The sequence below is a fragment of the Pygoscelis adeliae genome, unplaced genomic scaffold (genome assembly GCF_000699105.1).
Source record: "Pygoscelis adeliae isolate BGI_AS28 unplaced genomic scaffold, ASM69910v1 Scaffold12, whole genome shotgun sequence".
NCBI classification, from domain to species: Eukaryota; Metazoa; Chordata; class Aves; order Sphenisciformes; family Spheniscidae; genus Pygoscelis; species Pygoscelis adeliae.
The window spans coordinates 1,546,520-1,562,504 of NW_008824290.1; the positions used below are offsets into that span (position 1 = coordinate 1,546,520).

Below are 15,985 nucleotides of genomic sequence, written 5' to 3' on the forward strand. Positions count from 1 at the left end.
CATGGTTATATGGCAGATCCTTCAAGTCATTACACAAGTTCTATTTAAGGCAACCCACCAAATTTTCGTTTTGTTTTTCTACCTGATGTGGCAGCTGTTTCTATCACAGCAGCGCACCTCAATGACGGTCCTTCCAGGACACCTGCCATCACTACTCCCCCTGAAGCTGTGTTTACTGTCAAGACCGAGAAAACTATTTGCTTGACCGTTCATGAAATTTATCCAACTAATCTTTGAAATTAGAGTCCATTATAGGCAACTGGTCTCAGCTAGTGTAGCGTAACTAGAATACCTACCATGCAGAGGGCTCAGTAAGGATCATACTGCATGCCACAGCAAGAAAACAATCAGGTTCTGGAACTAGCGCCTCTGTAACAGCTCAGTCATGGAGTAAGAAAATGGGCACTACAGCAAAATCTCAGGGGCTAAATTCAGGACAAAATTAACAGTTGAGAAAGAAATTTTATTTCAAGCTTCTAAGGGGGTATTACAAACAATAGAGAATAAAAACATTAAAAACTATTTAAAAAGTAATTGTCCCTTTAAAATAAAGATTCAAGCAGGTTTAACAATGAAGTATGCTATTCAATGAAGTTTTAAAAAAAAGATTTAAAAAGTATTGGTTTTGCTGCATTTGCTAATCCTTTATAAAAAAGCTGGGCATAAATACTTCGTGCATTCATATGCATTATTTGGTGTTTCATATTATATAACTTGGTACAGTATTTAAGATATCACTGCAAAAGAGTTCAAACACAGTGCATTTATAAATAATGGAGTCATTATAAATCACATTGCAAACATACCTTGCCATTTTCATTGTTACAAATTCAGTTATCTCAGTGAAGGTAGGAATAAAGTAGCTACAACAATCAATATCTTGACTTTATTTTTTTTCTTTTTAATATAAAAATGCAGTTCTGGAAACCCACCCTCCTTCTTCCCCCTGCCCAAACATAATGCTTTACTTCTTAAAAATAAAAATAAAGTACTAATTCTATATACATCACATGTACCATACAAAAATGTATCCAAAGTTTCTATTGCTACCAAAGTGTTCTAAATTAAAAGTTACATAAATCCCCTCATTGGAAACAAAAGATTACAAGTTACAAAAAAATCAAATTACACACAAACCATCAAGTTATTTTATACAATTTCCAATACATTTTTCTCCCAAAGCAAGTTGTCTTCTCATGTGCCTGTATAAAAATGCATATCAATATATTTGTCAATTTTATTTTTCATTATAAAGCAAATTAATACATTTTCTACAATAAATAAAACACAGGGAGGCACACATATCAATAAAATTAAATCAATGGGAGATAAATGGGATATGGTTTTGAATGAAATAATGTGCTTGCAGGCTTTAAGCCAGGTTTGTTTAAAACAAAAACAATCTTAAGTTATTTTGGGCAACAATGGAGTGTTTTTGGTGATTTGCAAGTGATGTACATAGTATAATTTTTTTTCTTGATGTCTTTCTCACAAAGTACCCTCCAAAATAATGCAACTTCCTTTCTTAAAATACATATTTGTAATTGTAAATTTACATCAACCTTAAATACGTGGTACTTTGTGCAAAGAGCAACGATTTACACAAACATTCAGAAGTCTTTTTCAGAAGCTACAGACCAAGGAAGAAATGATACAAGCAGCACCATATTGTATATGATTTGGGCAAACATCTATTTGATGCCATTTTGATATTAGGCTTGAAGATCCACTAAGCACCTTAAGCTGGAAGATGGTGCTTAGGTAACTTAACCTCAGAAAGAAAGAAAAAAAAAAATAAAAAGCATGGAAACAAAAACCAACTCCCTCCCCAGCAAAATTATAAAAGGAATTAAAGAGCTACTTCTAAAATCAGAATAAGTTAAGTGTTGAATATACATTTATGTACAATTATGAACACTATGAACAAGACATTTGAACAGGTTTAGTGGAAAATCCTCCAAACTACAACACGATAAAATCATTAATCAATATGGCAATGGTGATTTAGAAGAATTGCTCAACTATTTCAAGTTTGCAGAACTCAGCCACTGAATCAACAATTAAGGGGTTTTATCTTCAATACATTCTTTTAGACAAAGAGGTTCATTAGCAGAGTTCAAGTCTGTGTGGTATTTTTCATGCCTTGGTAGAATCTCCGTTAGTCAATATCACTGAAGTCACTGACTGGTTCTCCATGGACTCTACTCAGGTGATTCATAGCACGATCAAAAGCAATTCTTACTGCTTTTCGTATGCTTGAGTTACGGCCTTCCATCATTTTTAACTTGTCTATGGTCTCATCTATCCCAAGGGGAACCATTTTGGATTTGGGAAGCCACTGCCTGTAAGAAATGGTAAAATAAGTATGTTAAATACAGAATAAAATCACGACGTTTCTCCAGAAATGTCAGGGTTGCTATATTGCGTTTCTCATATAGCAGATCAGATTTACCATCTTAAATAAAGGGATAAAATTCCTTTTAAGATAGTACTTACTTGCCTTAAATTTTAAGAACATGAAATATTAAGAAAGCCTCTTCCACAAAACAAAGAATACATTCCAATTCAATGATACTTATTTAACGATTGATGTTAAGTATCAACGGAAAAAAATTAGTATGAAATACTGATGCAGTTTGGTTTAAGAATAGGCAGCAGCAACTAACAATGAACGTGACTCAAGATTCACTTGACACAGTATTGTTTCTCTTCATTCTTTCATTTCCATTACTATAAGGAATTTGCAGATGATGAATTTTTGCCTTACATTTAAGACATCTCAATTTGGTCTTTATGGGGAAAGCTAAACTGTCAAGGAAGTTCTGCTTAGTATGCTTTTACCCTGCAGTATGAAATCTCACTAACCCTGTATTCAGGTACTCTTCCATTTTAAGCTCCATGAATATCATTAATTGCTGGGCACAGAGGAGTGATAATGAAAAAAGCTCTACACGCCATTTGTATAGTTAAAGGAAAAGCATTATAAATATTTAATTAAAAAAGTACGAAGTAAATTTACTTCATTTCCATAAATGTTTATCTTAATCCTGTTTTCTTAAGTTACAGGTATTAAGGAAAACAAAAATTAGGTAAACTAATGAATATCTATTAAAGTATGTTACTGTAGTCTGCAATCCCAACCCTGCAAATGGCAGAAGCCATGCTTCTGTTTAAAAACTTCAGTTTGGGAGTCCATTTGGAGCCGAACCAACTGCAAATCACACAGTAAAGTCTGACATAAAACATTTTCTTTGGAGATTTTTTTAACTGAACTGTCTCTTGAAACATGATTTTTTCTTAAAGCACTCTAAACTACAACCCCATTGGACTGAGGACACACACTGAAACCAAAAAAATGTGAAGAGTCAGTACAAGGATACAGACAGAACAGTAAAGAATAATGTCAGTGACCAACATAATAAGCAGCAGTCTAACAATTATCAGTTTTAATATAGATCAGAGGGAAGTTTTAAGAAGGCATTTTTAACAGAAAGCTCGACAAGTCCTCCAGATGCAAGCAGCAAAGGAGAAGAAATAAATATGACTATCTGAAAAGGTAATTCATAGGTGATAGAAGGTGGTATCACAGACTGAAGATGACATATACCCTGCAAGTGAATGAAAATCATAGACATGGGTTCAGGAGTAAAAGAGACGAAAGTGAGTTAGAGTGATGAGTGCCAAAATAATCAGGATAAAAGAACCATTACCAAAAAAAGTTGGTGGGGGGGGAGCTGGGGGGGGAGGAGGGGAAAGGGGCTGGAAAAATATTTAACCTTTCCAGTCCATCTATGCAGAGTACCCGTTAAAGACAGCTTTGCATAGTATTTGCAAGATCTAGGACCACCTGCATATGGCGATGAATCAGAAAGGTTTAAGCTGCAGAGGACTCCCAAGATCAAGAAGCAATCACCTCAATTATTAAGAAAGTGGCTAGAGAGAGCGTGCATTGCACTTGTGATACCAATGAGAGAAAAAAGAGAAACAGAATACTGAATGTTTAAATTTGGATGTTCTCCATGAACAAAGGCAGAAGAATGCAGGATTTCATGGAATCCTGTGCAACTCAACAAAGATGATCATGAAGAAGTACCAATTAATTAAGAAAAGAATCAAAGAACAGAGAGAGCAAGCCAAAGAATCATGATTATGCCAAAGGATCTATGGGGACAGAAAACCAAACACCAGTTCTAAATGTCAGGCAAGAAGTTATTTATGTGATAGTGTACTGGGACGGAGAGAGTGAGGGGAATGGCAGCATTTCTAGACATCACATTTAATCAGCTAAAGAGGAAAATGACATCTGAAAATGTAAGCAAATTCAAGAGTAAAATTGAGACATAAAAAGATTTAAAGCTAGCTCGACCTGTGTGGAAACCCAAAGAGGAGAGAGATTAAGAAGAACACAGGAAAGAAGTATCTAACTTGATGAATGGAAGAAAGAGAGGTAGATGAAAAGCTTCCCTATCTGGCAAAAAAAAAAAAAGCCCAAACCCCAACCAAACAAAAAATACACCCAAAAAATCTAACAAAAGAAAAAAAAGAAAAAACAACAACAAAAAAAGAAGAGCTAGTGGAAGGGGAAGAGAATGTTTTATTGTGTGAATTATCCCTTCAGGCTCCACACAGCATATTGCTGATGCTGACAGAAATAGAAAAAGCGAAGGTTTCACAAAATAATTTAGAAAGGGCTAAGAACTTCAAATGAGAGTGTTAATAAAGCATTTAACTAGAGAGGTTAAAAATTTAAAGAAAACGCACTTGAGCAGACTGGGGGAAAAAAAAGTGTCGTCATTTGGAAAGCAATGATGAAGGCTGATACAAATAAATACTAAACACTATTATCTTAGGGAAAAAAAAAAAGAACACAAAAAACTGTGTAGCCAAAGAAGCAATTTTATCAGGTCAATAAATGAAACCAGTTTGTAAATCAAAACAAAAGACTATTTAACAACTTATATTATTTTCTTCCAAATTGACCATAAGTAAGTATCTTTCAGTGATGATATGCCTTGGTCCAAGAACAGACTCAAATATGAAATTTTAACATTACAGTTGATACTTCCATAGGAAAGATATCAATGGAAAGATAACGTTTCAATTTTCTTTTAGATTAAAGGTATAGGCTTTTAAAATTTTAAGTCACTGCATCAAACAATACATTTCAATAACATACCAACTTCTTTTATTGTCAAAAAACAGTACTAAGAATAGTTTCTCGTCTGATTTGGTCTGCATTTGTTCTCCAATTTTCAGTACATCCAGAGGTGGCACTGGTATAGTAACACCGTTGTGATGGCCAGCAACACGAGGCATCTTAGGGTCAATAATCTATAAAAGAGAAGAAAGGACAGTTCTTAATTTTTAAAACAACATCATTTATTTTTAGGAGATATTACAAATAAAGTTAATGGGAAAAGAATCATAAATTAAACAGCCACTGTGTATAAACTGGCTTTGTGTTACACACTTACATAACTTCTTGACGTAAGTTGAATAGACAGAGTCGAGGCATGGTGGTAAATTTAACTGAAAAAACTACCTCTAGAGCATTTTTTCACCCAAATCAGTTCTTCTTGAAGTACCATTTGAATTTCACTTATTACAATTTTGCAGACTGACAAGCAGGTTTCAGAATGAGAAAGTTGAACCAGGATTTCTAAAAGCAACTAGTCATAACTGGCCTCAAATTCTGGGTTTTGAATTTCAGATACCTTAAAGAGACAACCTATGTTAAGGTATAAACATTTGCTTCTGCAAAATATAAGCCCTACACTCAATCTGAAGCAAAACACCCTCTAAACAAGCAAAAAAAACCCAAACAGAAAAAAAGAACTCAGAAGTCACTTTCAAGTATCTTTTATATCCAATTTAATGACTCAGTTTTCAGTGAAACGTGCAGTTACAGTCACGAATTCTTTCTAAACAAAGGTTGGGGGAGGGAGGAAGATGCTGCTAACATTAAGCTAATCAGGTTGATGGAAAAACTTTGTAGGCAGATCACAGCATTATCAAGTGCTCAGCTTCCACCAAAGAGGGGTTATGTTACTCCATGCCTGTTCCACCCATCTCCTACCCTACAAACTCCTGTTGTTTTTCTAGCATCCACACTGGCACCAATCTTAATGCACAGTAAACTGATTATGGGAACTAAATCAACAGAAAGCTAACACTGTGGGAAGTTTGTAGAAATCAGGAGAAGAACTTTCTTCTCTTGGCTGAGGTTTAAATCCCCAATCAACTCATCACACACTCAGAGAAACACCAGTGCTGACATAAAGGAGTGGGCAGAAAAGGAACCCTTTGGTCACGATCAGCTTAAATCTAACACTAAAGCGCTAACACCATTCAAGAGACCATCAAATCATCATTTTCAGCATCTGACCCAAGAGTATTCGGGTCACCCACTGAGGGCACTTAAACTCAAGTGCTCCGAATCTCACCTCCACAGGTTTTAACCTGACTCTGTATGATTGCATGTCCTGATCTCCCCAGTACACATATATTAAAACAGTCATGATTGCCCAGTCTATTCTATAAATCAAGCCATAGTGTATGAACTCTTTCTATAACCCCAAATGCCTGAAGCCAAACACTTTATCAACAGCATTTTCTCTGCAAGCTTTGATTTAAATAGAACTGTGTGTATTTCTCCTACAATAACACGGGCACAACAGCCTTAAGTTTCCAGTGCATCATTTGCAACTAGATACAATCAATTTATTCTGACTCTACCAAGTTTTTTTTTTCTTTAATGAACCGCAGAATCAGAGTATTTTTATACTCATTTTGCAGCAGAAAATATTTTATAGTTCCAACACTAACAAGATGTCTGTCAAATGCTTATTCAGTTGATCCTTTAAATAATAATATGTATTGCAGAAACAAAGACTACTGAGGCACATACTGCACATCCCAAAAGATGGGTAGGGTAGTAGAGATTACTGACTCAACATCTGATATTGCAATAATTTTACAAACTGGATGCATAGTAAAGAGGTCAGAATAATCCACCTTTATTCAACCTGAACAGGAATTTATCAGTCACCTTAAGTTCACGCACCAATATTCTCAGATCAGAAACAGTATCACTAGTGTACTGATGGAAAGCTGTGTACTTACCAGAGCTGGGTAAGAGGGATATCCACTGCATTTGGCCCATACTACTTTTAGAGGCTCAAGAACAGATGTTGCAGCATCAGTTGAAATCCACATACTGCTATGCCCAACTTCTAAGAACAAATAATAATTAAATATAAAATTAATATGTTAAAGAATGAAACCTCAGACAAATCTTCTGCAGTTGTTTGCTCATCAATATCTCATGATCATTAGAATCCAAATACCAATACCACCTTTGAGGCACATAGCAATAAAAAGCAGGCAATGTTCATAACAGCTCTTTAAATGATACTAGTACTTTAATCAAAGCCTACAGGTAAAGAACAAGTTTTTAGACACTTCTAAAAACAGCGTATCTTAAAACCCCTTAATTCTCCGGAAGCGAGTGTTCACCAAATTCTAATAATCCTTTCCCTTTGAAAAAACTCAAAAGAAAACATAAAATTACGGTACTCCAAATAACCAGTTTCTTTTGAAACTACGATGACAATCCTGTCAAAGAGGAGATGGTATTGAAGATGCACGTTGCATGGATGTTTCCAAAATGTTGGATATAACATAGTAGGATTAGCACCTGATAACTTACAATGCTTGTCTGGTATACCTTTCTATTCTTATGCATAAGTTCTAATCTGCATTTTAATTTCTGCTTAATATATTTTTTTTACAGAGGAGATCTTTAATCAGTGGATTCCATTATACAAAACCATGAAAATAATTTCAAGTCTTATTGACACTATTTCTTACTGAACTACCTAATCTTGGAAAAACAGTTACTAAATCTATTTACTGGTTTATTTATTTGCTCCTTTCTGTATAGTTTTAGAGATGTCATTTTAGGACACTCTTCACTTTCTCATTAAAAGCCATAATAATATTCTTCAGATTTATAAATATATAATACACACAAATATAATGCATACAGGCATTCTTATACCTTTCTAAGAGCATAGCTGAATATATAAAATACTGGATATTATGGAAAGATATGTTAAATCCAGATGAACCATTTTGGTAGTATCTCAAAATAAAACAATCGGAGCAAGTGCTAACACAACAGAAAAAGCAATTTGGGCAACTTCTTTCTTTCCCTGCTCTATTAATACTTGTATGTTAACTTTTCACACGTCAGTTATCAAGAGTCATGAAGGTTTAGATTAATATATCCTTCATACACAGACTATTTTGAAAAATATATATTGAACTGTATCTGGTATATAAAAACAGTACAAGTCCTTTTCTTCAGGGCAGCTAACAAGAAAGAAAAGAAATCTACATTAATCTCAGCTGCAGAGCTGATATGAAACAAAGAAAATGATATTTTTATGCTGAATAGAAGGTCATACACAATCTGACAGGATGCATGCAGCCAGATTCCCTCAGAGACTTCTCGGGTGTATACAGAGTAGGGAAGAGTCTCAGAATTTTTCCTAGTCAGAATTTACTCCATGTGCTGATAGGGGGTTAATACACTAGCACATATGGTTAGTAGTTTTCTTTTACAACATAAAACCCCCTTTATTTTCTCAAGCTATGAGAGACAATGAATTTTAAGTTAGCAGTCAGGACAACATACTGCTTAAGATTTTACGTAACAGTACTCTCATTAGCTGAAAATGAACAGTAACGAAATACCCCAAACCAGACTTAAGATTCTACATAGTTTAGGGTAAAGATAAGGATGTCTCATTATACTTTTTCTCCCCTTACAGACTTTTTACTTCTTACAATATTTTTAAAACAACTAGTGTTTTTTTCGGTATCACTGTGTTTAATTTTTTGTGGGAAGTTGAGCAAAACACCACCCATTAGGTGCCAGCGTCACAAGCCTCAAAACTTTAAGGCATTTCTGTCTTCAAAAACAGAGCTAAAAACTTCACACCCAGTATCTGCACAGCTTTCAGCAAGGAATGCAAGCTCTTCATAGGCCGATGTTATTTTAAACCAGAAACTTCAGCACAAACAGGAAAGTCTATTTTACTGAAAGATGACCATATTAACAGTGCACAGTGCTGTTTTCTGTTTTCTTTTTTTTTTTTTTTTTAAATTACGTGGAGTTAATTTTGATTTTAACACCTAATCTACGGACAAATCCACAGACACTGAGCATATTTAAGCTCCAAAACTACTGCCACCCGAGAGGTAGCTGTGGTATCAGCAGCATAGATGGATCATTCTTTAGCACAAATGATAAATTGAGACTTTCCTTTTACTGTGTAACTCTTGGCTGGACAAAGTGTTCTCTTTGCTGTCAAATTTTACCTGTTGAAGTTATGACCACGCAGAGGGGAAAGCTATTTGAGTCAAATGCAGCGAAATGTTCCCCTACAACCTGCTCACTCTTGCTTACCAGTTTGATGTGACTAAAGGGAAAGACAGCATCTAGACACTGCTGGAAAAAATACTGTCACTAAGATTTACTGAGGGGGACAAAAAAATCTGGCAAGGTGGAGCAACTGACTGGACGAAGATGGGGACAAAGAATTGAAAACTGGGACAAAAAGCATGAGAGAGTATGGAACAGGAGAGCTAGACAAGAATCTTGGATCAGGGAACAAGGAATAGCTAGGCAAAAGGATTGGGCAAGGCTCAGGAGGGACAGGCAGAAGAACACATTACCACTTCGGCGCAGCAACTTCCTGACCCTATAAAGGAATCAAAGACCTACAAACCTCAGCACATCTCTGTATACAGCAGCTATTAATGAAAACCACTCATAGCACATGTCTATTCATCTTCCAGAGCTCTTGCACACCAAGGAAAGCAAGCTATTACATACAGATAATTCTATTTGAAAATCAAGAAAACCCTATTAAGCCTGCTAGTCCAAGCCCCAAAAGTCAGACAGAATTCCGAGTCACTTTTGAAACTTTAATTCATCCTTCCTCTGTATTTATATCTCAAGATAATCTTCATAGTTCAATATAGAAGATGTTTTTCCATAATAATCTTAACTTGTACAGTACACTGAGTGGACCTGGTTCTAAAGCATACCTCAGTCTCACAAGTCAAAAATGCTGAACATGGCAGCAGTATTACAGAAAACAGCATGTGCTAACTTGCACACTTGGCTTTGTGATTTCAACAGCACTCTTGTAATATTGTTTGTGTTTGAACTAACATATTTCAGTGTGTGTGCATGACAAGGATTACATCAATGAATCAATGCAAAACTGCATCCCATCATAATTGCAGTATTACAACATACCATACCATAGGTTCTGAGACAGCACCTTGTAAATAGAAACAAGGTATTTCTTGGACCTGAAGAGAGCACAACTGTAAGCACTGCATTTGTTTCTAAAGCATATATACTCTGTCAAACAGAACTGTTTCAGACATTTTGCCATGAATGAAACCCCCTTTATTTTAGTTTCTTTGTAAAATCTGGGGTTTTACTCTTAAAACTAAATCATGGTAAAGTTCCAGTTATGCACAGAGTGTAAGCAGGAGATTTCACTTCATTCCTACTTATTTCCTCTCCTTGATCTGCTGAGGTAACAGGGTGCAGAAGGCAGCCAAAAGAGCTCAAATTAGACAGAATATGTAGTAATATATAAAATAATGCTGTCAAATGTCATTAGCTCCTCCTTTTAGGCAGCAGTAGAACGTATCTGAGAACAGAGACAGAATTAAGAGAGATCAAGGAGAATTCTGAATAAAAAGGTACAGGAATTCTAAGTGGAAAGTGTTAAATGTATGACTACCCAGGACAGAGTAAGAAAAGCAAATGGAAAAAATTAAGTCCTGTATAAGAGGTTACCATACAGATAATAAAGATGCTAAACCTAAGAGTGATGAAGCAGTAGCTGAAAACAAATTAGCTGCAAGAAAGAAAAACAAAACTGATCATATGGGGAGGAAAGAACAGACTAAGGCAAACAGAGTCAGATAAAAGCACTAGAAAGACATGAAAGTCCTGGACAAGGAACACCCAGGATGAGGGGGCGAAGAGTTGTAAGGTCAGAAACTAAAGACAGGCCTGCTAGACACTGCAAGGCTGACGCCTAACTTCAGTGTGGAGCGAGGCGTTACACAAACACAATTCTCCTTACAGAAGAGATGACCTACTTAAACCTTGTAATGCAATTAAAATATTGAAACAGGTGGTAAACGTATCACCTGAACATAGTTACTTCCCTAAAATTTGTAAATTGTTATCCTCTACATTCCTATAAATTTCCACTTCTTTCCAATTCCAATTTTTTCCTGAATCAAAGCATACCATGTCTTACCCATTTGTCAACACGTTTATGCAGAACAGTATACGAGGAGTAAACCCTAAATGAAAAAGCCCAACAAAATATTGCCAGAACCATAAATAGTACTTCAGTCCAAGTTTTGCTTGTATTACTAGAGTAGCTTGATCACTTTAAATACCACTTTTTCATTAAAAAAACAAAATCGCTACTATTCTCTTCAAAGTCTTTCAAGAGTCAAAAGCAGAAACCAGTAGTTTCTGCAATGCTATCAACACCACTTTCAGAACGCTTAGATGTATTTCAGCAGCGAAAATAAGACTGTTAGAATCTGTCAAATAAATGGACAAAATTGTAGTTATACAATATTATTAAGAATTCTTCAATTATTTATAGTTACCAGCTGCAATTCTTGCTGCTTTGGCATAGTTTCCATTTTCAATGCATGAAATCAATTCACTTCGGTCTTCCAGTGTGTGTCTTCGTATAAGTGCTGGTTTACCTTTACCACACTTCGGTAGGCTGAAACTACAAAAGCATTAATAGTAAAACCATTACTTGGTAATTAACATTGTTCACTATAAATCAAGACTTTGAAAAAAAATTAAAATTCATTAGTACACAGTAAAATCAGAGCAGCAAGTTCTAACAAATTTTATATAACAAACACAAACAACTACATAAAAGCTAAAACCCCAGATTATTTTCATGCACAGAATTGCCTGGTTATCAGCAAAAGACAAACAGTATGCAACTGCATCTCAACTGCTGTACAGGTTATACATGCATAAGTGAGAGAAGCTGCTTTGTCTCCAGTGTTACAGTGGATACTGGCCAAACGGAAACATGTTCCCTCTGCTCCGACAGTTCCACTATATAGGAAACACAATTATTTTCTCTTTCATTTTACACTACAAATTCAAGTCTTCCAACTGTGGAATGTCTATACACAAAATGGGAAGTTTGTTCTCTGCACATTTGAGTTTTCTTTAAGAGATCAAAGAATCTGAACAGCAATTATTCTAGATCAAATCCTCAATATATCACATTTACAAGAGATGCAATATTAAATTCTTTGTTCCTGAAGGCCTGTTTGACCTGAGTGCATTAACACCATTCCCTTAAGAAATTTAATATCAAACTTGAACACATTAATAAAGCCTTTTTTTTTTTTTTTTTTTTTATTTTTAAAAACAGATTTACCCTATACTCCTGTATGCCCCATCCTCATAGCCCAGGGCTGGAGACAGCTACCTTTTACTCAGAGATTAGTGTGCTTTTGGAAGATGTGCACCATTGGTGATGGAGAAATATTTATCAATGGTGGCACAGGTGACCATTCTGACAGTCCTACCTTTAACAACAGACTTCACAAAGAGACAGTCAATAGTTGGTATACAGGTACTATCATCACTGCAGTAACTAGCCAGTAATCCACATCATAGACTGATAACCTACAGCTACTGAACTTACCTTCCCTGTGTACAAGACTCTGCTTTGGAAATTGCTTCTCTGATGCCCTCACCAAAATAAACACACCCGTTTTTAGTGTTCAGGATTAGAAAGGTAATTAAAACAAGATACTATACACACAAACGTGTATGTATCTATACAGAGCAAGAGAAGCATAGTCAAGCATGAAGTGTAACTGCCTGGATCTGCAATAACCTGAATTCAACAAAAGAATACTAAATAATGAAAGGTGTCTCAGATTTGACACACAACTGAGAAAATGGAAATGTACTCTTTTTTTCCAAAATTTGTGCAATCCTCTGATGCGGGTCACAAGCAGTATAGAAAATTGATATATTCCAGCTGAAATTTGTATTTCAGATTTACAGTTTTACCTTGAGTTACACAAAAGACTGTTACTAGATGAAATACTAGATTCTGATGCACAGCGGCGACGAGGTTCAACTTTTCTTCCCGGAGTATCATCTAATGCTCTCTCTTTACTTCCATCTCCAAAACCATTTGACAGACCTACAGCATAACACAAAAATAAACTCCATCAAACTGGAAACCACACCATTTTCATTAACAACTTTTTATATTCATAAGTTGTATGATTATTGTTTTGTACTTCAAGTATTTTGATGTGACGAAAAAGAAAGAACATGAACATTAACAAAATATTTCATTTCAAAACACCGTATTATAAATGGAAGGTTCCTGTAGTCCAGATTTTAAAGATAGGATGGAAATTTAGGTAACATAAAAAAGGTGAAGATTATAATATGGGAAGTGCCAAATGGAATATCAAATCAAGTCTCTGTATGTAATGTTTCCAACTATTAAGACAGTCAGGCTGCAGAAGCTGGGTAGAAAAAAACAAGAAAAAAAAAACAACAAAAACATTACAAACCAGGCAGATTTACCAAGTCAACACAAGACTCACTTGAATACAATGCTACAACCGTAAGTCAAGAAATACTGCAAATCCTTTTCAAACACTGGAAGTAAAGAGTGGTAGGGATTCCCTCCTGATGCTATCTAGTTCTTCCTGAAAGTCTTTCCATTTTAGTGAATTCAGACTGACATCATCATGTCTGTTTTCTGAGATCAGCAATCAATAATATGCACATTACTATTTTTGACTATCCTTCCCCTGGCACAAGTTTATACACGTCTAAGGATATTATATTTTAATTTCATAATTGTATTGAAAATGTAACACAAGGCGGCTTTTATATTACAAGCTACTGATTTGATAGGCTGCCACCAATCCTGCTCTGGGTTTGCTAATTCACAAACAGTATAGCTCTTATGAAGCCATTTCCATATTTGATTAAAGAGACAAATGAAGCGGTTTAAGATAGCATTTTGAAGACTTTCCCAAGTGTGGGGGCGGGGAATTAGGACTAAAAAAAGAAAGAATCCAACACAGACTCCAGAGTATCAACAGAAATGAACTGGCTAAAGACAACGGTACTAGCCTGCAATCAGCTACTGCAAGCTGTAGACTGCAAAGAGAACAAAATTTTAAACGCAAATTCGATTCTGAGCACACTTACTTCCTTACAATTAATTAAAGTTTTTACTTAAGGCATATGACCAGCATGCTTCTCATATTGCAAGAACGAGCTACCCATCCCAGCCATCCTATTATCAGAGTCTTAAAGGTCATCATGATCTTTGTTCATTCAGACATAGTCAAATAAGCTTACGTAACTTCATGTACCTCACCACAGAGCATTACTATAAGACAATTATGGCAGAACTCCCTTTATTAAGTTTTAATTCTTCCAGTCTGTTTGCTACAAAGACCTCTGCAAAGAAGGCTGACAACTAAGGAACTTGAGCTTTGCAAGTCACTTTGTATGATCCAGTCGTATTTCAATGCATTTCCATACAGTGATTTAAGGGATTTCCTCCTCCACCCCCAGGAGACCTTCCACTTGGATTATCAATACAATTTTAGATTTTTAAAAGAAAAAGAAGAATTTATTCAATGGTCTGAAAGATTTACAGATAAGCATTCTACTTCATAGTCATTTAATTGACATTGTAGAACATTCATTTAAGTGTCTGTTTTGTAACTCCTGTATTTGCCTTTGATTTCCTATGCAAGAAAAAAAAAGATAAAGGTAGCACTGTCTGAACGTTCAAGCACGAAACTACATGCTGTTGATTAATCTTGTTCTCATTCTCAGCAAGTCAGTACAAATAGCTGGAGATTAAGTAGGAGTTCAGTCCTAGACTATGCTGAAAGACCTGTCAAAATAGAGCATGCTTTATGAGAAAGCTTAAATTCCCCTATAAACTATCACTGTACACTTCACGCAGCATCTGAAATGAAAAGCTGAGAAAAGATTCTGCAAAGATAAAAAGGAGGTCTCAGGTCTCTGCAAATAACTTTTTTATTCTTAGATATCCTGTCAGACCTATTTTTCAAGTGAGGTGTAGAAACTGTTTTGTTTTCATCCTGCCACAAGCCAGAGATACATTAATCAAGTTATCAGAGGCATCTAGTTAATGTAAATCAGCCATCAGCAGAAACAAATTACATCACAGATTAAAATTTAAATTTAAAGGCAGATCAAGTAAATATTGCTACCAGAGCACTGTTCAGGTTCCCAATGGACTGAGAAAGTAAAAGGAAATATCTGTTTATTCTTGTAAGAGTATGTATAAAATGTTTAACCATATGTATGCCAAATATGACTTGGCTATGTATCTCTACGTACACCAGTTCTGTGTGTATATCCAGGACAAAAAAAAAATTAGGGAATAGCTTCACGTTTTGACTGCTTCAATCAGTTTATGATTGTGCTGCCGCTGAAATGGACATTTTGGCACTCTCAGTCCCTTGCAATGGTTTCTTATCATCATTACCATGCCAGTACAAAGAAATATGTGGTCATGTAATGATCTAGTTTTCAGCCACGTGCTGGGCAAAACAACCATGTGATTGCCTGATTTGCTGATGTTGAGAAACAAGGGCAGCAACAGAAACATGCAACTATAGCAACAGAGATGGGTCTCTGCAGTGGTAGTCCAGTCTTACACTAGTTTAAACATAACCTACATTATTATGAGTTTAATGACTCATTTAATTCACTAACGTAGGTTTTTAAGATTATAGTAAGCAAAATTTTTTCAATCTGTAGAATGGTCACTAACAGTGAAAAAAAAACCCAACCTTTTTCTGATAAATAAGGAAT

General features: G+C 35.4%; 1 protein-coding gene across 1 annotated transcript in view; it reads right to left on the minus strand.

The window, feature by feature from the left end:
- Window positions 1–446: 446 nt before the first annotated feature.
- BRD1 (bromodomain containing 1) overlaps window positions 447–15,985 on the minus strand; it is a 59,882-nt gene continuing 44,343 nt past the window's right edge. The window contains exons 8-12 of the mRNA XM_009318764.1: window positions 13,169–13,304; window positions 11,722–11,849; window positions 7,123–7,232; window positions 5,177–5,331; window positions 447–2,342 (exon numbers count right to left, since the gene is read on the minus strand). Coding sequence (XP_009317039.1) covers window positions 2,159–2,342; window positions 5,177–5,331; window positions 7,123–7,232; window positions 11,722–11,849; window positions 13,169–13,304 — 713 coding nt within the window. The 3' untranslated portion in view covers window positions 447–2,158. The remainder of the gene's footprint in view (window positions 2,343–5,176; window positions 5,332–7,122; window positions 7,233–11,721; window positions 11,850–13,168; window positions 13,305–15,985) is intronic.